This window comes from Larus michahellis, chromosome 6 (assembly GCF_964199755.1).
Source record: "Larus michahellis chromosome 6, bLarMic1.1, whole genome shotgun sequence".
Taxonomy (NCBI): domain Eukaryota; kingdom Metazoa; phylum Chordata; class Aves; order Charadriiformes; family Laridae; genus Larus; species Larus michahellis.
Window position 1 is genome coordinate 46,288,087 of NC_133901.1, and position 26,934 is coordinate 46,315,020.

Genomic DNA, 26,934 nt, shown 5'->3' on the forward strand with positions numbered 1-26,934 from the left:
CTCATGCTCTTGTTGCTCTCTGCAACATGGGTATGAAAGACAGATCCTACCACTTGTTCTTAACTGTCCCTTAACAGCAACCCCAGAAAAAGGAAGATGATAAAAGGAAAAGAATGAATAGTGGGGAATTGATTTGGTCCTCAAATGGTCAGCAAATGAATGTTTTCTCTCTTCAATTAATTGTTTTTATACAGTCTCAAATACTTATATAAGACATGCTTCCAAACAAAGATTTCAAAGTCCTCACGCAAACAAGAGAGCGTGATGGTTCTAAGCCACTCGCTATCCCCCTGAAGCATCCAGGGTAACTGCGAACGGAAATCCAGATAGCTGGCTGTGAAGAAGAGAGACACAACTTTTTAGGGAAGCCCCAATTGTAAGTCAACACCTCTGGTAGCATGCTCTAATCATAACTAAATCTGCCCACTTTGGTGATTTTATTACAGGTCCTCCTATAACCTCTTATCCATTTAGACAACTTCTATGTATAAAATGACTGTGCCCCCACTTTGATCCTTCTCTTATGATGAGTGTTTCGGATACAGTTTGACACTTTAATCCTGTTTAGTATGCAAAATATGGAAATATGACTGGAAAAAAAAAATCTAAGAAAATTGGTAAAGGAATATCCTGGTTTAAATTAATTAAATCATCATTTTAGGGAGACACATGGCATGCGGTCAAGGAATACTCTACAAAAAAGATGGCGAAAAAATCCACCATTCAGGCCTGAGTTTTTCTTCTACTTTGCTGGCTGAGATGACATCCAGCAAAAAAGACATATTATGGTATATTCACAAGAAAGCTGCTCGCAGGATGGGCTACTTCCTTCCTCTGACTCCATGCACACAATCTCAGCAGTTGCAGTAGCTGCTCTGACTCTCTCCAGGTTATACTCTTGACCTGTGGCAGGATGATGAGCTGCTACAGAAGAGAGGAGGATAATGTGGGAGATACCCAACAGAGGAACACTGATGCTCTGTCACTGACTGTAGCCCAGCTCTCTCATTAGAGAACAGTCTCTCATTCACTGTTCCTGCTCCCTCTTTCCTTACTTTATCTTAGCTAGCAAAGGGAAACAAGTTACACTGAAGCTGTTACTTACAAGCCACCGGTTAAACCATGCGACTCCAGACTGTGAATATAGCTGCTAACTGGCTTGAAATAAATTACATGATACAGACAAATACTGACTACAAGGTTACCTGTTCTCCGTCAAGGCAGCCTGCACACGTAGCAGAGCACTCTTCCAAAAGCAACAGCTTTCAGTCACTATTGGTGAAACTGATGCAGAAGTCATCAGGAGGGAAGGCAATTATTTATTTATTTATTAAAAAACAAAGATACGAATACATAAATGAATACACGTCATTTTCTGGTCATCTAAATCATCTTTAATCATCTAAAGATGATTAAATTTAAGCTTTAGACTCAGGCAATTACGAGGAATTTGTAGATAACATACACGTAAACAAAATGTTGAGTACCTTTTAAAACACAAGCCTAGATTTATTTAGCTCTCTTACCTGCTTTTCTTTTTTGAACTTATTGCTGTTGATAACTTTATTAACTTCCTTTGCAGCCCCTAAGTCCCCATGGCGTGAGTTTTACCAAGTGGAAGAAATCTGATCTTTTGCAGTGCACCTCCCTGATTAATCCCTTGCTAGTACATCAGGGTAACTTTACTGTGTTATTTAGGCAGGGAGCATAGTTAAAAGCTCACAACGAGCCCTAGCTCATTTACAAAATGTGGCTGAAATTCCCATATGTATGTTTCTGTGTAAGTAGGATCATGTTGTCCTTTGTATTCCTACAGGGGAAATTCTTATCAGGCCCTTAATGATTCAAAGCCAACAACTAATGGTTATTTACTTATGACATCATGAATTAAAATAACACATCAAACAAAAAGAATCAAAGCTGCTTCTGTATAACAGGCGTTCTTCATTTAACACTTCTGTCTAGATGCTTTTTTCATTTCTGGTTTTGTTATGAAAATAAGTTAGTAATTCGGCTTTCAGAGACTGGACAAAGGAATTCATTTCCTAAGAGTGGCATCAGGAAAAGTAAAGCTGGAAAGATTACTGCGTTGGGCACAGTCCTGCCATACTGCACAGTGTACTGCATGGAGGAAAAGTGCCTTAAAAATACTAGAGATCCAACTGTCACGTCTGAGGTATTGCTAGCAAACACTCTAAGAAACTTTAACATATTGACACATGCCTTCACCATTGCAAGTCAAATAAAACACCGGCAGGCAGACCTCAGAAGAACTGATAGAGGAAAGAGGGAGTTTAAACTCCTTCCCAGCCACAAAATCATGATTTGGACCAGCAGTGATGTCCTATTATTCGTTGGCTCAAAAATACTGATTCAGCAAAGAATTTAAGCATGTGCCTAAATTTAAGCAGTTTAATTAACTTTGACGTCAGTGAGACTACTTGTGTGCTTATAATTAGATGTGTGCTTGCTGAAGCAGAGCCCATCTGAATAGAATCTCGTTGATTTTAATTTGGCCCTTTGTCTTTGCCCCTCATTTATTCTTTGCAGTGACTGAAGGATTAGTGCTAAGGTTCTGATTCAGGAATGCACTTAAACAACTCATCTTCACTCACAACATGCAAAAAGAGGCTAAGCATGTCTCAAAAAATAAGCACTGACCCAAGTGCTTTCCTGAATAATGACAATTTCATGACTGAAGAACGATGAGAGTGGAGAGTTATTTCACTTATACTGTAAAATGGGGGGTCCAGTCTTTCTTTTTGTAAGTCAGATTTTTTTTTTTTAAATGGTAGAAAATCCTTTCCATTTATGTAAATAAAGAGCAAAATGTTGTGATCCACATACTATAAATGAAAATTTACAAGTAAGCAGCTACTTCATAGAGAAATTAATTTTATATAGGAATCCTTTTTCACTGTTGTTAATTCTTGCAGTGTGGAGGAGCCTGCTGTAAATGTCTTATTTGCTCATTTGAATGATGGCTTTTAGGTCTCAATATTTGGGATATTTTAAAGTCATGTAAAACCAAACACAAAATAATAAAGCATTAAATAAAGAAAAAAAACAAACCTGCATGAAGAATGCCAAGAACATGAACACCACTCACCGAGACAACGGAAATTAGTTCAAGTCCCAGAGGTCAAAAGACAGCTAGGTGCTTGGTAGCACACACCCAGAGCAAAGCAGCAAGATCAAAGCCCCAACTCCTGCCAGGCTGCTCTGCTAAACACCTCTAGAGGAAAATCTGATGCCTTTTAACATGCCCATGCAATTGTATTCAGCACACAGATAGCATCTTGAACAAGTCTTTTAACTCAGATACTTCATCCCATTCTTCTGTGTTTATGGCCTTTTAAAACCCGGAATACAGGACAGTCATTATTAACTGCAGGCATGCTACAATTAAAGGTGGATTTGTAAAGACACAGCAGTGGAGGGGGAAGAGGAAAATAGAAGGAAAACCAAGAAGCGAGTTTACTGTGGAAAACACTACAGAAAGAGTTACTCAAAATATACGAGGAACCCTGAAGACTATTTCTTCTAAAGACTCTCTGCCGTCCATCACAGTTCTCATCTATAGAGCTCACTGCAGGGTTCCCTGATCCTCTGTACCAAGATGTTGCAACCCATAGTGGGACGACTGTGCTGCACCAGGGTGCACCGCTACTGGAATGACTACCAGGTGCCTGAGCTGGGCCGAGCAACTGCAACAGCAAAGGATTTGTTATGCAGTTTGCATTAATTGTACTGGCAAATACATAGCTAAAATACCAACAGGTCTTTGAAAAATATCCACCAGAAATCCCATTGATTTTCGTGATTTTTCAGAATCCCCACTTACAACTGTGTGCATGTAGTGAGACGGCTAGTCCTTCATTTACTCAAGAACTGTTGCCACATACGTAATGTTCTGCTTTCAAAAGAACACTGGGAAAAAAGTTTAAAAAGGTCCAGCCTCAAATTACACAAAGAGAAAGCTGAGGATATAAAGAAGTCAACTACCCATCTACTTCATGAGTGCATTTGGAGACACAAGAACAAAGAAAGAACATACCAGTTGGGTTATTAAAGCAATATGCTTTAAGTGATAGAACTAACACAATTCTTTTAAAGCCGTTTAGTTTGTTAAAATAGGTTGACATACTGGCATTGAAGAAGGTGTAGAAAAAAATTAATTTAGCTAGTAATTTTAGTTATGGGGATATTATTTGCTTATTAACTTGCGCAGGCCATAATGAGAACCATGTTATTACCTGCAGATCTCATAAAACTTCATTATCCCATTCCCATTACTTTGGATTTTGTGTTACCATATGATTGGGTTTCCCTGGACACGTTTAGATTTTTCATCCTAAAATTTCTACTTTTATCCTAAGATCCAGGCTTTCCCACACTAACTCATTTGTCTAGAATGCGCCAGCTTTGTAGGCAGAGCAGGCAGACGCTGCCCTTTTCCTCTGCTCCCACACTGTGACCTCTCCCTTCTTTGCTCCGTATCTTTCTGCTGCATCAGTAAAAGGAACGGACCTATTTCAACTCTGTCATCTCCACTCTCCTACTGCTTTAAAAACTTACAAACAGCTGCCAAAAGAATGAGCACTGTTTAATGTGCAGGACAGATGATGTTTGGTCTGGGGATGCTGAAAACACCGAATCTACAATTTCTCACCATCCTGAGGAGCCAGCAATCAAAGCTTTCTCTCCAGAGAAGAGGAGACAAGAGTTCAGAAAAGGCATCACTAATAACGCTTCTAGACATGGAACCTTAAAGAATAATTCCAACATTGCTATAGAAAACAGCTATTTCTGCATATGTGAGCTTTCTCAAGCATAGTTTTGTATTTTCAATCTCTCTGTGACCTTTATAGCTTTATTGACCTCATGATAAGTAAAGAGTTTTGGACAGAGAGATGAAAGGCAGATAAAAACATCACCTATGCAAATAAATACAACAATAGAACAATGATCCTTTACAGACTTTTTTTTCACCTTTGTAGACTAAATGGCACCTGCAGAATAAATGGTTTTCTTTCATGGGGCAACGTATATAATTAATATCTGACTATTCCAAGTTTCCAGTATGTTTTCAAACCACAGTCCAAATACACTTACTTCACAACAGATGCACATGTATGTTCACAATTCCTTCCAGATCCTCACTTTAGGTTTTATTTTCTTCTCTACAAAATTCCCTTCCAGAATGATTTTTATCATGCAGAGACTGTCAGCCATGTATCAGTGTTAGCTTTTTGAGGACTATCCTTAGAGGTCATCATCATCCTTATATGGAGTTTAAGACTATCTGATTGACCAGTTTAAGATTTAATTAAATGTGGGGTCAATATTATTTCCCATCCTCCCTTGATTTGAAAACATAACCCTCCCCAGAGTTGGAGGCTGGCTCTTCTACTCTCTCCGAGCGAAAGCACACATTTGTCACTGATGCATGAAGATGTGAATTCTAACAGATCAAGAAAATTCGAGGGACACAAAACATACTCTCAACTGCAGAAGTCTGGCAGTCTGCAGTGCTGACTGAACCAAAGGGGACTGTGCCAAGTCAGACATGGCAGTTAGGATTTCCCCTCTGTTTTGCTACCATAACCTTCAATGTTTGCTATGCTACGCATTACAATCAAAGAAAAAAAGGCTGAAATGTCTCTGCATACATAGTTGTTCTAAAGGGATGCTGAAAACCACTCCGCTGTCCTTCATAAGGACTGAAAGTCTGTTTGAAGCCTAGATCCTAGCAAGGACTCTACAAGGAAGACTGGCTGCTGAACTCTGCTCAGATGACTTCTTTGTCCTGACACATGGTTTGGGTTCTTATATTCGCAATTATACTCACTCAGTTTGAACTGTTTGAATTTTAGTGTGTGTCAGAGATATCTTATAATCAATAATCAAAGGACCCCATTGAGCCTCCAACAGTGGTTTGATGATCCACCAGCTTTATGGCACAGGCTTGAGGACTCTGTTCTCGGATATTATTCTTGTTTCTCATCACAGCTTTTTGTCCCTTTAGAGGCACTGAATTATTCTGCATAGGGTCTGATCCTGCTTACACAAAACAGGCAACACAACACTTCATTCCACCCCTCTATCAAGATTCTCTAAAAGGCGGATCAGTCCCCAGATCTCACGCCAAGCACGCAGCTTCACACAATTGTTTTGGTGTAACTGAGAGTGGTGCAGAGGCAGGAACTCCTTGAGCAGCAGCTATCATACTGTAATGCTACTGCCTTGGCCGAGCAGCTTCTGCTTTCTTTATCACTGCAAGGAGCAATAACTGGCTGCAAAGAATCAAATGAACACAGAATTTACTCCAAAGAAAGACTTTGTCTTTACCTATTAATTTTTCCACACACTGAAAGAGGAAAAAAAGAGCCTCTCTCTTTTGGAAGAGCATTTTTTTCTTTCTTCCGTTCTGACAGTTGCTAGACCACAATGTCAATCTAGTCCTTCCCCAGCTCACAATGATGCTCATCCTAGATATCAGACGTATACTTAGCTAAATTGAGTAGAATTTTAAATCAGAATTTAAAAACAATTTACGTCCTGTAAAGCATGCAAGATGTTGTAACAGAACAGAGAAAGGAGATTTACACAATTTTGGTTTTAACAAAAATCTACCTCATGTCTTGGCTTTTCCTCTCAAGACAGCACAACAGTGACACAATTCCAGTATCTTTTTGCTTTTCCTTTGGTCAAGTCACAGTTGCTGTAGTTACCGCTAATTATTTCAAACAAACACATTTTGTTGTAATACTAGAAGACCCCTAAAGCAAAACCCCCTTACTGCTTGCAATAGTATCTGGCTTTGGAAGGACCACTCCAACATTCCCAGTGGGAGACAGCAACTGTTATAAATTTCCAACAATTTACATCTCCCAATCTCATTTTAGACCAGTAGTGAGTCATTTTTCACACTGAAAACCTAGAGGTCTCTCTGGTTCTTTGCCTTAATTGAAATTGCTTCTGTAGTAAATACACTAAATAATTTCATTTGTTTTTTTCTGTGATGGAAAGACAGCATCTTCCAGAATGAGCAAGATTAATGTCATTTGGGTCTGACCAGACAATCATAGGGGAGTCTATCGCACAAGAAACAAATACCCTGCTTTGTACGCAGATGTTCAGTGTTCGGTTTATCTCCTCAGAAGCATGTTCAGCCTTCTATTATTGAGTTCAAAGCCAAGCCAGTAATACTTGCCTTTAAAAATGTTTAAATTTATGTCTCCTGTGAGAGCTTGCTTTAGAAGATGCACATTTTAAACCAGTCTGTGAACCTGAAACTAGGGATCGTCGTCTGTGGCTGAAGATTCAAATCTACAGAGCCCTAAACAGGGCTTTGGGAAATGACAACACAGGCAGGTGGGATTTAAAAATCTGTAACTTGTTCTGTCCACTAAAATTAGTAACCCCAGCACACTTTAAATGCAGGCATTTGGCATTTCTCAAAGAAATAAGAAATATATTGAAGGGGGTTTCATTTAACCATTAGTTTGATCACATATTTCCTAGAAGCTAAATTTCTGGATGAAATGCCACCTCTTTAAGCTTTGCTGAGAGTGAATCTCTGAAGTTGAGCAGACACTCAGTTCATACAAAACACAATGAAACATTGGGGTTTTGTAACAGTGCACAGAAGAAACACATATTCTCAACAACAAAGCATAGGTACAACAGAGATATCTACTATGGAGACAGATAAAAGAGTCCAAGAGATTTGCTTAGGACTGCACAATATCCAGGCATCCTAACGCTCGATAATTTTTTCCTTCCAGCACATTAGGAAATCCTATATATAAGCCCCAGCCCTAATAACAACTACATCTATGGAGACATCTTACAGGAGCAGAGACACGTTCATCATCATAGACTTGTTTCTTGGACTTCACATCCAGACTTCACTAAAAGCCTGGTTTAAGTCCCAGAAATAAGATTCAAAACAACTTAGGTTTCTAGCTTCAGATTCACAGCTTTGGGGTTTCATTATTGTTAAGCTACTAAGCTTCATGACTTTGTTCGTTTGATTTTTTTGGAGTGAAATCTTATTTCTTCCATTTATGCCTCAAGTCAGGTGTTATTGATGCTACAAAGCATGATTTAGCATATACAGATGCGTCAGGAATTAATAAGAAAAGTATGGATTTATTAGAATTTATTCATAAAAATTCTCAATAAGACACAAATATCCTTGCAGTTTTAATCAGACTATAAAAAAATAAAAAAGGGTGTATTTACCTCGGCATCTAGAAAACCTGCAGAGGAAAGCCAATTTGATGGGTTTCTTTACATGTGTTATTGAAACTTAAGTGAGTTGAGGCAAAAAGAATTCATAAAATGGAAACAATCCAGAGGCCTTATCAAACATGAACATACTAACCTCTACTGAGCTTCTCAGAAAAATAGCACACATTGTAAGAAAAAATACTGCATTTGTTTTGGGAATATACTACTTAACAGCTCTCTTCAGACCCATTTTCTGTTATTCTGTGGTCTTTCTCCTTGAATTCCCTCTCATGAAGAGGCACAAAGACCAATACAAATTAGAACAATCGATGATGATGAATCCTTATGATTCTTTGATTATTCTTTAACTGATATTTAAATGAATATATTTTATCACATAGCACTTACGTAAATACCTTGCTTTGGGCATACTTTAACAGGTGTCCTTGAACATGAGCATTAGAAAATACGAAACACTAGAACATATATTCAGTAAGACTTCTCGGTATGGAAATATCTGTTTTTAAAGAGAAATACCACATATAACATCTCGTCTACTAAGCAGTGTGTTTCACAGAGTGTCATCTCTAAAGTATTCAGAGGAAGAACTTTTCTTAACAGGACGACTACATGGCTGCAGACGAACCTGCAGGAATTAGGAACGGATCTGAAATTTTGACCAGTGGAATCTCAATTGTATTTAGGAAGTGAACTTGCTGTCCTGAAACTTGATGATCTGATCTGTTCACACAGTTCATGCTTCCAGTCGTTCAGCCCTCCAGCAGCTAAAAAGCTACCAATCCCTGTGGAAGCTGCTGCGTTACTGTTCTCATAGCTGGACTCCTCATGAACTGCTCTGAATGCCTCCAAGACACACAGGCTGATAAAAGAGCACTGGCAGTGAGGTACATTCAGATGCACTGCAGCTCAAAAGGGAACATGTTCAAGACTGCATGCTGTAAGCTGAGAAAAGGTAACTTGTAAAGGGCAAATACCGTTCTGAAGAGTTTGCTTTCTTCTCTCCCATGAATATATGTATGTTTTCACAGCTGCCTCCCTTCTTACTTTCTATTTGTGACTTACCTCATGTTCAGAGGGACTGATACGTTACTCAAAACAACAACAGAAAATAAACCCTCAATATTCACACTGAGACCAAGCTCTAGTCTGTCTCTATCACCAAATTTTCAGTTGCTCTCAGCACATATGGGATCCCTGAAGCAGAAGACAGAAAACAGTGATAGAAATCAACAGAAATTTTCTCTGGAGAATGCCAGTTCCAGTCCAAGTGAAAGTGTGTTGCACACACTTGGAAAAAATACTGCCTAGGAATCGCATGACGAGCTAATTCGCTATGTACTTAAAATCCACAGCAAAGTGAGCATTCAGGTAAGTACCAGCCTCATGAAAATCCAAGGCATAAACTAAGAAAACAGCGGAGCTATCTTGTTGCTGTAGTTGAGTCCCTGCAATTTTCCTAAGTGCTACAAGTAAAGGCATTAGTGCAAAAACGTTCCAATCTGGCAGCAGAGTTTTACAGCTACATCTCTCAAAGTCAGAATTGGTACCATGGTAACAAGGACCTGTCAAATGTTAAAAAGAACAGGCCAGATAAATCGCATGATATTTTGGCTAGACAGAATAAAGAAGCAGTAGTTCAGCCATGCAGCCTCCTTTATAAACATAGGTGTTCAAGTGCACAACAGAGCAGCGAATGCCAAAAAGGAAGTAAATTTCCATTCCAGCAAAATAATACCTACATAGATATGTCATGAGGTCCTAAAACTCACATTAAAGATGAAGAGGAATTGCCAACCTGAGGATAATGGAAGTCTGACACAAGTATGATCGTGTTTCTTCTAAGAGTAGAAGGCAGACCAAACGCATCAGCAGCAGACATCTCAGAAGACGGGAAGAGGAACAGCTCGAACAAGGAGGGCCCACTGGAGAAGAGCATCTCTCATTGTGCAAGTCTTTCAGATGCTCCATCTCAAGATGTTTGAGAGCTGACTCCTGACAAGTCTGCCGCACACCAAGCCAACCTGGCAGAGGCTCAAGATACAGGATACAATTTTCCAAACTGCAGGTCTTTTTAGAGTTTTGTTCTGAATAAACTCATGAGCAAGACAAATGTGCAAAGTCCACTGTACCTTCCTCGTGATCCCCTTTTCTGCAGTCAATGTAGATGTGGTGTCACAGACTCCAGATATGAATTAATGCTGCTTGCCACTGAGCAACAGTACTGACTGTGTTTCACTTTGGTCAAGGGGGGGTGCCAACTTCGTTAACAGAAACTACTGAAACTAACCCCACAATCTGAATGAATTTAGAATGAATTACTCATCTATTTGTAGTATCCACACTATAAATCTTTAGGAAAGAGAGCCTTACTTGCAACAAAGGTATATCTTGCCAATATATGTTCCAGAACAGAATTATTTTATCTGTATGATGACAAAGCATAAGCGTCCCAGCTGAAACCATGGCTCCACCGCACTGGATACATACCTACAGGGGAAGAGGTAGTTTCTGTCCTGCATAATGGTGAATTTAATTAAACCAGACAAATAAAACTGAGAGGGAAGGCATATTATTATCCTTGCTTCAAAGATATAAAACTACAAAACAGAGAGCAAAGCGGCCAAGGGCACACAGTGAGAATCTGTGGTAAGAGCAGGGAATTGAACCTAGAGATCGCTTGAAATGTAGTCAGTCTTCTGCATCAAAAGCTGTTTTGGAAGGCAACAGCTAAAAGAAAATGATACCTTTATTTTAATGAAGAGTGTCAAGTGGACAGTTTCAGGACAGTCCTCTAAATACCTATGGAGTAGGTATTTACTAAATACCTACTCTAAATACCAATGGAGTATTTAGAGTAACTCTAAATACCAATGGAGCAGTCAGCTGCACAGAAATGTAGCAAAAATTTAGGGCTACACAGGTAAAAGGTTCTTAACCAGCTTCCAACTGCATCAAGAACCACATAATACAGTCAGTTTCATACGTTTATTGAGTTTTATCTTTAAACAGGCAGTTTGATTTTTCCATTTTCCTTTCCTCTGCTCCCTCCCTCCCTGCTGTTCTCTAACTGAAAACCTTTTCCAAATGCAACTGCCCTAATAGTTCAGAATTTCCCCCTCATTTCAATAATTTATTCAGTTTCCACCTCTATTTTTTTTGTGCCAACACTGTCCTGTAGCTTCATAGCTCTTCTTGTTCTAAGTTGTTTATTTGTTAGTATTTACATACATTTCATAACTCTGCTCAGGTTTCATTTCACGAACAACCCAAGCCAAGCTCTTCTACTCTGCTCTTATAAACCTGCCTACTCATTCTTCTTATCTGCCACTTCCCTAAGTACAGGTACAGTATTTGTGTTTCTTCTCCAGTCATATGAGACCATTTTGACTTGACTGATTCGCTGAAAAATCTTTGGTGTGAGGCATAAGACTGACAATTCATATGCTATTTCTTTCCAAATGCAGGCATGTCAGTCATTCGGTCCCTTCAAGCTGGAGGGATGCCATTGGCCTTGGCTGTAGTAATTTCCATTCTATACTTGTAAACCTTTTAGTCACCTCACTTTGCCTTGTCTCCACAGATAATGTGAGCATTGTTATTGGAAATTTAGAAAAAGTGTTCATCTGTCCTTATGGTCCTCCATAGTGTAGAGGTTATCGTTACTTTCTACCTTTTCCTCATTCATATTGCAGCCTCCTTTCTTCTCTCCTTTTCTCTCATTTCTGTAAGTTTCATTTGATAATACACCAAAATGCACTTTGCCCAATCTATACTATTGCTTTGAAACAAGGTAGTAAAACATGTTAGATGATATACCCCGATCAGGACATACCTTAGATCTCGGTATCTTGCGTCCAATGCACTCTCACTGCAAATACCTTTGTTAACCCACAGTCCCACTTATGCACAGCTTTGGTATCATGTCCACCAAGAACACCCCTATTATTTTACAGTTATATTACAATCATTAAAGCTAAAGAAATAAACAAAACATAATGTAAAAATCGTCAGATATCATAAAGTTTTAGTTTATGTTCCATATAAAATTAAGATTATTGAGCAATACTGCTCTTGAAAAGTAAAATCAAAAGCGCACCAGGCAGAGCCTAAGGGACTGAAAACAAAGCAGTATCAAAAAGAGGTTGCTATCTCTGCTATCAAACATCTAACACTTAGCTGCCCATCCAAGCTATCACAGCATTTGTTTGCTGTAGCTTCTCAGTGACTGCTAAAGTACCTTTTCTGCACAGTTCTGCCCTCAGGCGCCTTCCTCGTCTCTCTCTCTTTACAGAGATACTGAACACTGTCCTTTTCTGACAAAGCTCCCTGGATGATCTCATCCTGTCGTCCCCTTGTCTGGCCTCAGCTTGGCCTCCTGACAAAAGCAAAAGTAAGCTACAAGAGCAATGAAGTTCAGTAGCTCGATAAAGTATTTTTTAAAAAAATATTTCAGAACAGAAAATTATTCCTTCTCTCCTTTTTTCCTTTTTCTTTTTTGACATAAACACTCAGATCACTGAACTCTGTTTTACAGACCTTAAAATAAAGCTACCAAATCACTGGAAATCTTGTACAGGAAGGACAAAGGCAGCAGATATCATGCTCAGAAAAGGTCCAAGCAAGCACTATTCAAAAAGGTCTTCTTCAGGTTCAAGGAAGAAAAACCAGAATATGCAAACACCCATGCACTCACATATTAAGCGCAACTGAGGTTGCTTCAGTCTGAAAGCAAATGAGCAGGCAGCAAACCTGCTGGGCCATTCCAAATAGGCGTCACAACAAGGCAAAGGAATTTGCCGTGGAAGGTTTGGGGAGCAGCTGTCACCGAAAGAGACACATATATTTTTAAAGGCTTTATCATTTGTCTTTAGGGTGGGAAATGCTGTATTTGACCTCCTGCTGAGGCAGCAGCCCAGATGCAGCAGCATGGGCTAGGAGAATAAAAGGAGGCACAGCTATTATTTCAGGTACAAACACCAGAAAGCAGAGACAAAAGGCACAGTCATTACATCATCATTACTATTTAAAAGCACACATGACAACTTTTTAATACTTCTCATGCCACATGGGTCTCCCCTCAAGGCATTCTCCAAAACAATCTGTATTAGCTAATTATTAACTATGTCAATGGCCAAGTAAAAGCAGGGCAACACCAAACACTGTCTCGGCAACACAAAACGGTCTTGGATGGGAAATGCTAAGGAGCTGACAGGTCTTGGTCTGTCCCCCTGCTTCCCCCCTCCAGCTGTGGCTGTGCCACCGGAGAAGGTTACTGTCCCACCTGGCTCCAGCCTCTCTTCTCTCCCTGCTTCCCCGTACTGTGATCTGCCATCTGCAGCTCCTGGAATCACTCCTCAACCTCTTCAGCTTAGCAAGGAGCTACCACCAAAATGGTTTACAAAAGCTGTACCAGCAAAAGCTCTTCTGCCAGTACATGTCCCTGTGGAAGCTCAGGCTGGGAACTGCCAGAGAACAGGAGCGGGACTACCAATCGCACGGGTCCAGCTGCCTCTGCGAACCAGCAGACCACAGGGACATCAGGCTGGGGTGGTCCACCTGCTCCACACAGCAGAGCTGCAAAGCCTGCCAGCTACCACTGCCAGACCACTGCAGGCATCCCAGCCTGCACGACACCAGTCCACAAGCCTTGTCCTCAGCTGTAAACAGGCATTAACATAGTTGATGGCCCTTGAAAGGATTTGGTGCAACTATTTTCTCCAGTGTTCACCTACTCAAATGCATTTCAATTAGAAAAGGTGTTTTTTCTCCTTACATTTCAGAATGTCAGCCACTAAACAATATGGATTAAAAGTGTTTCCAGAGCGATCCCTTTGGCAGCATTAAATTCATACCCGAAGGAATGAATTCAAACCATTGTAAATTCCCCTTAAGCCCAGAGTGAGGGAAAAACAAATGCTTATTCATTAAAAATAATGCCATTTGATATCTACATCAGGGGACTTCCATAGGAAAGTGACTGGAAGAAATGTTGAAGGTGTCTTTCAATAGATGCAACAAGAAAAAAGAATCATAGAATCATAGGGTTGGAAGGGACCGCTGGAGATCATCTAGCCCAACCCCCCTGCCAGAGCAGGGTCACCCAGAGCAGGTTGCACAGGAACGTGTCCAGGCGGGTTTTGAATGTCTCCAGAGTTGGAGACTCCACCACCTCTCTGGGCAGCCTGTTCCAGTGCTCTGCCACCCTTAGGGTAAAGAAGTTCCTCGTCATGTTTAGGTGGAACTTCCTATGCTCAAGTTTGTGTCCATTACCTCTTGTCCTGTCCCCGGACACCACTGAAAAGATCCTGGCCCCATCCTCCTGACACACACTCTTTAAGTATTTATAAGTGTTGATAAGGTCCCCCCTCAGCCGTCTTTTTTCCAGACTGAAGAGACCCAAATCCCTCAGCCTTTCTTCATAAGAGAATTAAACTCTTTGACTAAAGAGTTAGTCAAAACAACATGCAAGCATCCTTGACAACAACTTAAGCAAATAATGAAAGGCAGCTTTCAATGATGCACACTGTTTACAAAAAAAGCAAAGGACAATCTCAACATTTTTACAAAAACTAAGTGAGGGAGCAGAGCCACTGTTGCTTTAGGAATTAGAAAATGTTAATGCACTCAAGATGTGTAAATTAACCCTTTCAAAAAAAGCCAGGATGGTCTGAAACAACCTCACATTTGTAATCCCAGCCTGTCAGTCTTTCAAGTTGACCAATCAATGATGTAGCTTCTTGTAAATCGTATATGAACGTGACATCCTTAGGGTAGGGGCTATATGTGACATTTCACAAAATATGTTATGGTATGCCCCAAAATATAAGTATTTAATACAGACAATAAGAGCACTAAAAACCACGATGTGGATGGGCATGATGAAATCCCTGGAATAACTGGTTAACTAACTGTATACATGGTAAAACTAAAGTAGTTGTGAAACCGAGTATTTAAGATCAATGGAAATAAATTAGTTGCATATGCAACTGAGAAACAGGACTGAGAAGGTTTTTACAGTACACTGAGAGAAAAGCACATGATTTCATTACCAGCTTTCCCATTATTGTATCAATTAACAATGGAAAGACTGAAATCTGTACAGATTGCCAGGGCAATGAGTTGGGGAAAAAAAAAAAAAAAAAAGGCAAGCATATATTCCCCAAAAGTCATTACTGACAGAAAGCAAACACTTTTCTAGGACTTGATCTTCTAGTCTTTTCTAGGACGTGATGACTGACCAGCACTTTTCAAGACTATCTCCTCATCCAAGCCCTAAAAGAAAAGGAGTGCAACATGAAAAGATCCAAAGACTCACAGCTTCACCTTCACTAACACACTGATGGAGACACACTTCAGGAAGGGTTCATAGAGAGGGGCTATGACTACTTTTAATCAGTATATTTTCAAATGAAATACAGTTTTAATGTCTCACTTAATGCACTTATAGCTGGAAATCCTCATTTGACAAGCTTTTTTTTTTTTTAAATAAAATATCAAGAAGAGGTGATAGTAACTTACTAGAAATTGAGAAAAAAGGGAGATCGTTCCCAGTCAACTGTATGTTTTATCTTCCACACAGTTTTCTGGGATGCATATCAGACAGTTTATTCGACATCTAGTAAAATTAATGATCCCTTCCCATACAAAAAATAAATCACTAAGTCCAGTGAATACGCCTTGATGTGAAAGCCACTTTTGCATGAGGAACTGCTTAGAGCACTTAGGTCAAAAGGAAGCCGTGAAGTTTGAGGCTGAAAAAAAACTGATAAGGAGCATGAGAAGTAATGTTAACACCCAATCAGTTGACTACAAATTACTGTTTTGGAAGAAGGTAACCTTTTCTGATGTTCAAAACCAGGGACTGCATACCAGTTTAGAACTAAGCAGAAAAGTTTTCCATGCTCAGTCTGGAATGGAACAGTTATCTGCCCGTTTTCCAAATCAGTGCACATTATGTTGACATTCATCAGCTAATGAAAGAAAAGGAGAACCAGAATTAAATGCTCCAGTTGAATCACACATGTGAGACCCTGAAGTACATTTTCTACTTTTACTATACAGAGAAGCAATGGTAATACATCATTATCAAATATTGCTACTTGATCAGAGCCCTGTAACAGGTTATTGCCATAAAATACTGGAAAAACGGCTACTTTATATATACCAATAGCACTGCCACCTACCCTTGCCTCAAAATTCTAAAGCTAATGACTAGATGTACAAGAAACCACAGTACTTGTTTGCAGGGACATATGGAGTCAAGGAATAAAAGTTTGGCAAATAGATATACCAGGGAGTGCAGAATGAATGTGAAGTATTTAGAGGTTGACACGTAACAAAATCAATGGTTTACCAAGATGGAGGGGCCTGAGTGTGTTCATTCTCACCATGAAATTACCAAACATCTGTGCTTCTGGAAGTAACATTTAATCTAGAAGATCAAACAGGGCAACGAACAGCACTAGTTGAGGAAAATACAAATTTCCAAAGTCATGTATCCTCATAACAGCGTGCCACTGAAATGCTAAAAGCAGCAGCACTATTACCACCAAATACGTGTTTCATTTTGTTTTCTAAAGAATCCAAGACAGTCACAGGTAGCATTTATTCAGAATAAGACCATGCAAGAATCAGTAATAGACCAAAAAAAGGCTTTTCCTACCAGCTGATTTTGGAGTGAATTTGTCCCTGTTGGCTGCACATACTGCCAGTAGCCTGTATCCAAGATCCAAGTCAAATCCTTGCTGAGCTGCCACTCGACTAACCACCTGCAAAGGGAAAGAGAGAAAGATTCATTAGAAAGCTCTTTGTAAAGTTACTTTAACCTGCTTATCAGCGCCAATGTTAGGTAACTGAATCTGCTGTGAGCGCCACAGTACAAGCATGGTATGAGGCATTGCTCTCCAGTAGTTCCCAGTGCAAGCACAGCAAGCTGAGCACAGGAGTCTTCCAGTGACCTGGTAGTTTGCCCACTCACCAGAAGAAGGGCCTGGTAGTTTCATAACGTTGAAGAGACAAAGCTTTTCCAGAAGAAATAATGCGAGAGAAATGTATACAAAAATTGTATAGAATATTTTTACTGTATTTTAATGTAAATTAAAAATTTTAATTAATTTTAAATTTAATTTTTAATTTCATTTTAAAATTAATTAAAAATACAATTTAACTCTACTTGAGACTTCTCTGTGTCTGTGTCACTAGCAGTTCCTGGCCCTGTTCTCAAGAGCAGCACCCAGGTCCTTTAGGTTAAAGTGCCCTCCTCCACACTGATGGGCAGCGTTCTCCTACGCTGTGATCAGCGTCACAGTTGCTGCATTTTAACAATGCCATATTGGGAACCATGTTTACTCCAGTTTTACAATAAATAAGCCTGTGCAAGAAGTATTTGCCAAACACATTAAATAGGAAAATAAGTTTTTTCCTTTTTTTTTTTTTTTTTTTTTTTTTGACTAATCTAGGAGATGACTAGCAAAACCAGGCAAATCAAAGACTGGGGTTAAGGATGAAAAGCAGTCAAGGGTTTCTCCAGGCCAGCAACTCAGCTATCAGCCAAGAATGTATCCTCATGAAAATCTGCATAGTGTAAACACAATACTGCGGTCATTCTGGCAAACTGTGCTAAAGTTATACACAGCAGAGCTTTTATATTGCCTTCTAGTGGCACAGGATGACTTCAGACTCAGAAACATAGATAAAACAGATTATTCTTAACATTGCCATTACGGCTTTGGAATGACAATGGCCAAGGCACTCCACAAGAAACAGAACACCATTTCCTTCTGTGAAGCAAAAGAAAGTCCCTATCCTAAATAGCTTACAATACAAGAAAATATCTTTTTCCCACCCCTATCTCCATCTGAAAGCTTCTTTCTACAGTAATGGCACAGCAATTATGTGTCCAGATTGTTTCCCCCAAAAAGCAACAGTATAGAACAGAGTAAAAAACCAACGTATGTGATAACCTACAAATGGTAAATAAATGCACTATTCTGCCCTACCTACTCAACACTACTACATGAATGTTATTATTCTGAACTTTTTCCAATATCCACTTTTCCCAATTAGCAATTAAGAACCAAATTTCTTTCTTAAGAAAGAATTAGCACAGATAAAATTTCCTTGCAGATTTTTGTTGTTTCTGTTGTTCCTATTAATTTAGAAATTGCAGATTCACGTGACTTTATCAGGTGGGAGTGTGCTCTCCCTAAATTTTTTTCAACCCTCCCAATCTCAAAATTGAGTAGAGTGCTTCAGAGAAATGAAATGAGAATTTGGGATGATCAGTACAATAATACACAACCGTAGAACACACCTACTGTTTTATCTCCTGTTTCTCTTTACAATTACAATTGTAAATTTTAGATAGGAAAGAAAAAAATATTTGCAAGAAGGAATGCAATTATTTTTGATACATCAAAAAACATGTCCAACTTGGTAGATCAACCTTTAATCCTTTACACTTAAAAGTCTGATTGTTGTTAATATCCTGGCTAAGACACTGGGTCCAAACTTGCAAAAATAAGATAAAATAAAAAGAACACAAGCAAAAGAACAACAGCAAAACAATAAGACAGTTCACATTTCATGCTAAGTTAGCAATACGGGTAAAGACTGGTGGGCTGCTATGAGATCTGGAAGACACTTACACACTTGGAAATCTAACTGTTCCCCTTTCCTACTTCCAGTATCACCATAGTTCAGCCAGTAACAGGCAGATGTGAGGGAAGGGATCAGTAGGAAGTAGACAGAAGTTCCTCTAAAAAACCCATCTTGTTAAAGGCTCAGGAGGGCAATGTCTCATTGATGTGTAAACATTATTTAAACTCCTTTACGCATCATCTACTGTACCATCACAGAGGAATGCATTTCAGAGTGCTGCTCAGGTCTGTAAAATAAAGGAGAAAGGGCCCTTCCATTTCTGTTTTGGAAAAGCACATTATCATTGAACTGTTTATTTTGAAACTGGACAGAAACGAAGGCAGATACCCCTGCCCATCAGTGAGCACATGGTAACTTAAGAAACACACTGCCTGCTTATATGCTTGGTTCATTTTCAGTCATGAAGCTACAGATACTGAGACCCTGCTGGCCAGGGGCCAAGTCACTACTCTCAACTGACATCTTAGAATCACAGAATTGTTTAGGTTGGAAGGGACTTTCCAGATCATTGAGTACAACCATCAGCCTAACACTGCCAAAACCACCACTAAACCATGTCCCTAAGCACCATGTGTACCCGTCTTTTAAATACCTCCAGGGATGGCGATTCCACCACTTCCCTGGGCAGCCTGTTCCAATGTTTGATAACCCTTTTGGTGAAGACATTTTTCCTAATAACCAATCTGAACCTCCCTTGGTGAACTTGAGGTCATCTTGCTAGTTATGGAAAAAAATCTACATGGTAACTCAGGAAATACAGAGAATCATAAAATCCTGAAAGCCAATCTATGATTGCAATATGTTCACTGAATAGATTGCAAAGTCTGGGTCAGTCCAAGTCCTATCAAGAGGCTGAGGCCTAACCTGTTACACTCAGTTTCTTCCTCTTAATTTCCTCCACCAGAGAAAGCACTGCTCTGTACCTCACTGTGGCCAAAAGCAGAGCTTCCAGATGCTGAGGCATGCAGTCCCGATGCTGACTGCACCCCGATGGCCATGGCATCGTCCTGCTAAAGCCTACCTTGAAGCAGGTGAAGCTATACCTTAGCAAGCACTGCAAGCAGAAGACTAAGCATGAGATGGCAGAATCTGAACTTGCAAGTCTAGAGAAGTCAGCCAGTCAAACTACTAATAATTGCTCAAGTTTTTAATCTAATTTTTAATGGAAAGTGTGAGAGGAAAAAACCTGCAAATTCATTTTAGCTAAAAAAAGTTGAAAAAAATAATCTAAATTTGAAAGTGCTTCCACTAACAAACTGCACAAAACCCCCTTCATCCTCTCAAAAGAAGGAAAAACCCTCAGCTACCGAATAGAAAACAGACATTGCTAATAAAATTTCCATTTTGCCAAGAGTCATTTTCCACCTAAATTTTTCTTCTATGCACTCCACTAAATGCGGAAAGACGCTCTGTAAAACAAACAGGTCAAACAATGCTCAAGAAGGCTTTCTCCACTAGCCCTTGGCTTTTGTACACCACTCCTCTGCAATCCCCTTGGTCAACACAAATAGGGTGGTTCACATTTTGTTTCCAGTTTCTTCATGGGCTTACCAATTTTTGCAGTAGCTGCATTTAAAGTTTAAGGTTTTTCTTTCAATTGTGACAGCTAAAGACTTTATTTCAAAATGAAAGTCAAATAGAACAGATCATATATCCTCCAAAGACCCTGTTTCAGGTTGCCTACAACTGAAGTCAGACATGGCTCACTTGGTATTTGGAAGGCTTTCGTCCGGTGAACCTTATGCAAGGGACCTCCTGGCCCTTTAAATGAACACTGAGACTTCTCAGAAACAAGACAACAAATGTGTCACAGGAATATGATCCAGAAAATGCAAAGAACTAACTGCAAGACATTTGGTAAGTTTAATATAGTCAGGTCAGCAGATCCTGCTGAAATTTACCTTAGAGTGCCTCAAAGGAACTAGCCCAGGCAAACCTTGTAACTGCCCATGATTATCTTCAGGAATTCATTCAAGACAGACACCTTGGAGACACATCAGATCTCTGGTTTTAAGATGGTAAAAAGGTGAATCTCAGAAATTGCAGGTATCCAGACAGACAACAGAATAAATTACTAAACAAATATTAGGTGAGTAATACAGAACATCATCATGAATCCATAAGCAGAGTGGAGTTTTCTTCTTTGATGAGTTAACTGGCTTTGTAAGCGTAAGGAAGATAGTGGATGTAACATATCCTAACTCTAATATGCCGTTTGATATTGCCCTATATGACACTGTCATAACAGAGGAACATGGCCCAGATGACAGCAGAATAAATTTTACTCAGACTGTTAATTAATAGTCCTCTGTCAAATCATAACTTGTCCTGGGTACAGGTCATTTCTGTGTATTCAGTTGTGACTTGGACAACGAAATACAGTAAATTGCAAAACTTCTAGATGATAACAGGCAGAAGAGTCTGCAAACACTTAAGAGGACAGGATAAGAGTCTAAAATAATCTTTATAAAATGGAAAAATGTTCCAAAACACAGGCCAGAGACACATATGAAATACTACAGATGGGAAAAAGAAATTGAATGCCCAAGTAGAAAATTAGGAACACACAGCAGAACTCATCTGCTCAGTGCATAAGCACCTAAGGATAAATACTGTGAAAAATGTTTTATATATTAGAGACCATCAAGCACTGGCACGGGCTGCCTGTCAATCCCTGGAGTTTGAGGGGTAAGGGGATTTACCGTAGACCAGACCAGGAAAAAGAGCAGACACCATGCTCCCTTAGGTCCGTCCCAAGCTGAATCTCAGCAATCCCAGAACCTGCTGCTGACTGGAGCCACCCAGTTTGGTCTGAACCCTGTCTCAGGAACTCTCCCAAGTGTCCTGGTTTGAGGTAAAAGAAAAACTCCCTGGGTTTTCATCTTACTCAGGTAACAGTGCTGATCAGATGAGATCGAGTCAACACAGTTTCAATTATCCATTCAATGTTACAGCTAAGTGGTACGATACTGCTTGCAAACACACTCAGGCTTTCTCTAACTGCTAATTCAAGTTGAGCACATCGACAAAGATTCAGACAACATGCAGGCAGCACCATGTGTTCAACCATGACTTCATTTTGCAATGCTGTAAGCATGTATCTTAGTTGACCTAAGCATACATGCCATAACATTCCTTTGAAGAGTAGTGCATTTAAAAAAAAATAATAGACATAGTTGCCAGTGATACTGCGATCATAAATTGAGATCATCATCCTTTATCATGGTTGAGAGAGGAGCTTGACCAGCCCAAGGTTCAACACTTAATATTTCTCTGTGTTATTTTACAATAACAGTTGAGACACTTAGAGCTTATAAAAGATAGTCTATTTCCTACATAGCTTGTAACACTTAGCTTTTATTTTAACATAGATATGGTGCTGACAACTATTTCAAGTCGTGTCTTTAAAGGAACATATACCTTATTTGTAAGCAAACATTATTGTAACATTAACTGCCAATAAGAAACTTGGATCACCCCAAACCTTTGAAATCTTTAATCTGAATAATATTGCATTCATAACCAAGACATTGCATTCACTGCCTGTGACACAGCTCTGCAGAGTTCCAGATGCCTGAACTCTCAGGGTCATTGAGAGTACGGGGAAAATGATGAGAGTGAGGTTTTAATGACACAAAAAGCAGAGAAATTTGGCTACCAACTTCTTTTCGCTAAATTTAACTTAAAATTTAAATTTAAAATTAAATTTAACTTAAATTTACAATACCTCCCCCACCCCACCCCCACTTTGTTTTTTTTTTTTTTCTCCTTTCTCCTTTTGGAAGGCTAAGGAGCTACACCATGGCAAGCTCCACTCCCTGTCCTTCTTGTCATCACACCACGAAGTATTGGAACAATGCACCTCTTAACCTAACAGGCCTGTTAATCAAGAGAGCTATATGACTGCTTATTACAAAACTCCCTTCCCATTATGTTGCACTTTCAATGAATCTCTTAACTAGCAGCAGTCAAGAGCACCCCCCCCTGCTGGCATCAGAATGAATTTTACCAATTCAATTTGCTGGCTGCTCAAAACTAAAAATGCCATCTGATTGCTAGTTCAGACAGCTCTGTGTTCAGCCACTTGTGCATACTTGAAATTATCTGAATGCAGTTTGAAGACTACAGCAGAAATTTTGTAATTAGAATTCTGCAATGTAGATGGTAATTTTTCCCCCTCAGTAACACACAAAGATCAGATAAACAGGAAGCAAATTGAGGAATTTTGCAACATGAATAGTGATCTGCCTCAAACAGGAAAAAAAAGAGGGGAAAGGGAGGAAGAAATCTTTGTGATGTGAAGTCCTGGTCTGATGAGACTCTTACACTCCAGTTGCAGAAGGGCTGCCTCAACAATACAGACAATCAAAGCAGGTGAATAAAGTTTTATATCGTTAACTAGTTTCTTGCCCTTGATGCTTGAAAACAGACATTAAGTAGGTTCTGTAAATTTACCAGACTCTACAGAGCCCTTGTATTCGAACTTGGGTTTTCTTAAAACATATTTCCCACGCCACTAGTTGGATAAACACCATATTTTCAAAATAAAATCAACCAGTACCTCTGCCGTCTACTACATTTCTTGATACTTCCTGCAACAGTGAAATAAACCATAAGGGTATCTCCTCCTTTACATCCTCTTCCTCTCCTCTGCAAGTCTCTAACAACCATAAACATAGAAGCGAAGGTCACTATACTCAACCCTCTCCATCTGAAATTTTCTCCCAGAGGGAAAGATGCAGGGATTTTGCTTTAATTAAGCCAGCTGATGACTGGGTCACTGCAATACTGTCGCCACCTGAGTCCTGGCAGTCTTTGAACAATGATATGGATGAAACATACAACCATCACATGAGAAAGTGATAAAGGAATTCCAAAAGCATTTCAATTTGGACAGCAACATATCTCAAATAAATATTTTTAAGTTGTAAAATAACCCATGTCTTGACTAACAAAATTAAGTTAAAAAAAGGGTTTTAGGACACCATGAGGTCATACACGACAGCCAGCAATACTGAGTTGTTTGGTAGCATTATGAGCTGCTCTGAAGCAGTGTGTTCTGTGCCTGCTGGCTGTACCCTAATGGTACAGCACGTACACAGCCCTGGAGTGCTGTGATGCACTGCAAACATATAAAACTGTGTGCTTAACAAATGCATGGAGAGGACGATAGAAGTGGAATTTCTGCCACGTGAACTTTTTGTTCTGGAAGTCTTGGATACTCAGATAAATGGAACATTTCTAGGGCTGTAATGGGCAGGTGCATCCTGCCATTTTCTGGGTATAGATATGCCGTCAGCTCTCCCATCTATAATTACTCACATTCAGATCCTAACCTGATTTAAAATCTGATTTTTTGACTGTAGTGTTGATTTTTGGTTACACACCTTTCTGCATTAAACAGAATCAACCCAGCCAGGCATGAAGTCAATGTAGCAGCAGAGAGCCTTGTGAACACATCAGCATTAGCTCGACTTTGTTGGTTTTGCTGTCTGAGGCATCCTGTTACGGAAACTTGACATTGTTCAAAGATACTCTTCTTGGCTTTTTTTTTTAAATATATATATTTTTAATCAATTATATTTTTCATTCTGTATCAGATGAGATAAAACAGATTTCTGTACCATGAAACTGAGAGCAGTTTTTTTTCTTAAAATGACCTAAAAAAAAAAAAATATCTCAGGAGTCTCAATTCCAGGATTTTCCAAAGAGAAATGCAATTCAAGATTATTGTACCTTGTATCAGGATCACTAAAACATGAACCTATAGCAGATACTTCCATCAGTTTAACACAGGCGCTTGTTATTTAAGCAACTCTCTTCAGCAGTACAGAGATCCAGTAAGAGCTACAAGCAGCACCAAAGACTGAAATGAAATCCATACTCTTCAGACAGAGTACAACTAGGACTACAGCTTTGGTTGTTGTTATTCTTTTAATTTAAAGACAAATATTTCGTAAACAAACGTGTGTGAGTTTCCGACATCTGATGACTGAGGTAGACCCAATATCCGGAGAGGAAATCTAGAACATTAAGGTAGTGGGGGGAAAAAAAGGCATTTTTAATGACTATTTCAGCATAGCATTTTTGGACAGACTAGGGTAGGAAGTGCCATTTTTTGAATGGAAAGTGAGACTCAGGTCCTAACCATGGTGGTCACAAACACAGTTTTCACTAGATAAGCTCTGTTACGTTCAATGCTTTGGCCAAGAGCCAGCTCAGGTAAGCACACCCTGCTTATCTAAATTTCTCCTACTGTCCAAAACCGTCATGGTGATGGACTTTAATTTCTTAGACTAAGCCTGTGCTTCTCTCACCCTTTTATGTCTTATTTGGACACACTGAAGAGCCCTGAAGAATGACGAACTTGGTGCCTTCTAACACTGAAGCACAGCAAGAGAACAAAGCAGTGCTTTTACCATCCTTTGCTGAAGACAAGTCTGTAAATCTGTTTTGCTCTCAGCTGTCCCCTCATTTCCATTTTTGCTGCGGCATTATTTACATGTTAAACTGCTTGGCAAGAGCAGGCCTATGGGATGAGACTAGAGTCTGAGAAAAGGCAGAAAAGAGTGAGACACCCTTGTTCAACCAAACTAGGGTTGTTCTTTTTAACTTCTGTGTAGTAACCAAAGCTGTTTCTTTCAGAAGACAGTAAGGTAATGCCATTACAGTACGTTTTTAGAGAATTATATTTATCAAGAATGTTAGCCTTACCACAATATAATCTCATCCCAAAGTGCTTTGTAAACTGTGAATGCTAGAATCAGAAACAGTTTCAATCATAATAAAAACATAGCTATTTTTGTTTTGTGGAAAGCTGAGGTTATTTTAATCAACACCCCGTACAAGAAATAGTGTTACATACCAAAGAACATGGAATCCATTGCAATTTCAATAATTTATAGAATCGATTTCCATTATAATTCAGTGTCCAGCCTACAGACAGTTATTTGATTTGAAAATAACTGCTGTTGAAAAATAACACCTAGCTTTCCTTGGCAAGTTAGAAGGGAGTTTATTGTCTCTGAGAAAGATGGTAATTTGTTTGCATGAGTTTCAAAGCTGTTTAAGGGAATCTTTCTCTAGCCTGTGGCTTGCAGGGAAGAAACCCTACCCCCCCGCCTTGACTTTTTATTTATCTGTTGAAATGCATTTTCTTTATAGACTTACGTTACCCACTCACTTTGGTGATTTTCTGTAATGGGTGAGCACAAAAAGGCAAGCCGTAGAATCAGTGTCTGCCAGAACTGTTTGAACATAATGGCGCTGCATATGCAGTCACACACATTTTTGCCAGAAGGGGCACACCTTTTGGGACTTACTTCATGAAAAACAATTTCTTTTTATAGCACAAGCCATAGGTTTATCCATGTACCCTAATAAACCTTTTTTCTTCAACTGTTTGCACTGCACAGAATTATTCCAGTTTTATTCATAGGCCTTGACAGCATTAGCCCAAGTTCTTTATCACAAACAGAAGTTATTTCACCTTTAAAAGAGCAATCATTTAAAAGATCCTATATAACAAACGTGAAGTATTTAACGAGATAAACAAAGCCTTTTTACATGCCTTATTAGACATCTCTCTGGTGAAATTTCAGCTGCTGCACCAAATCCTGAGTTCGTTCTTGAAATAAGAAAACCATTCCTATTATCCTGCATACAATGCCACTGGAGCCCATAGTAGCAAATATAACTCCAGTAATATCAAGTACTGCTGATATGTAAAAATTATTATCTACTGCTAATAGCCAGTATGTATACTGTGCACATCTGTTATCCTAAAAGAGAAAAAAGTCACCAAGGAAAAAAGAACACTAGAAACGTGTTGAGGTTCAACACATGCTGTGTAGCTAACTCATGAAATCTTCGAGTCATCAAGATTTCTGTAAGTGCCGGCATTACAATTTAAGCACAGAAAACCTGCTCTAACAGCCTATTCTATATGTTATTATCAAAACCAGTGATTCCACAAGTGAAGCTGGAAGCTTTTCTGCTGATGCCCAAGCAGAATAT

The 26,934-nt window shown here is 39.3% G+C and overlaps 1 protein-coding gene across 9 annotated transcripts in view; it reads right to left on the reverse strand.

The window, feature by feature from the left end:
* Nucleotides 1–26,934, reverse strand: part of ZMIZ1 (zinc finger MIZ-type containing 1) — a 352,972-nt gene that overhangs the window by 111,326 nt on the left and 214,712 nt on the right. For all 9 annotated transcript variants that reach the window (XM_074592795.1, XM_074592794.1, XM_074592792.1 and 6 more), the window contains one exon: nt 16,922–17,027. In XM_074592795.1, the coding sequence (XP_074448896.1) occupies nt 16,922–17,027 (106 nt within the window). The remainder of the gene's footprint in view (nt 1–16,921; nt 17,028–26,934) is intronic.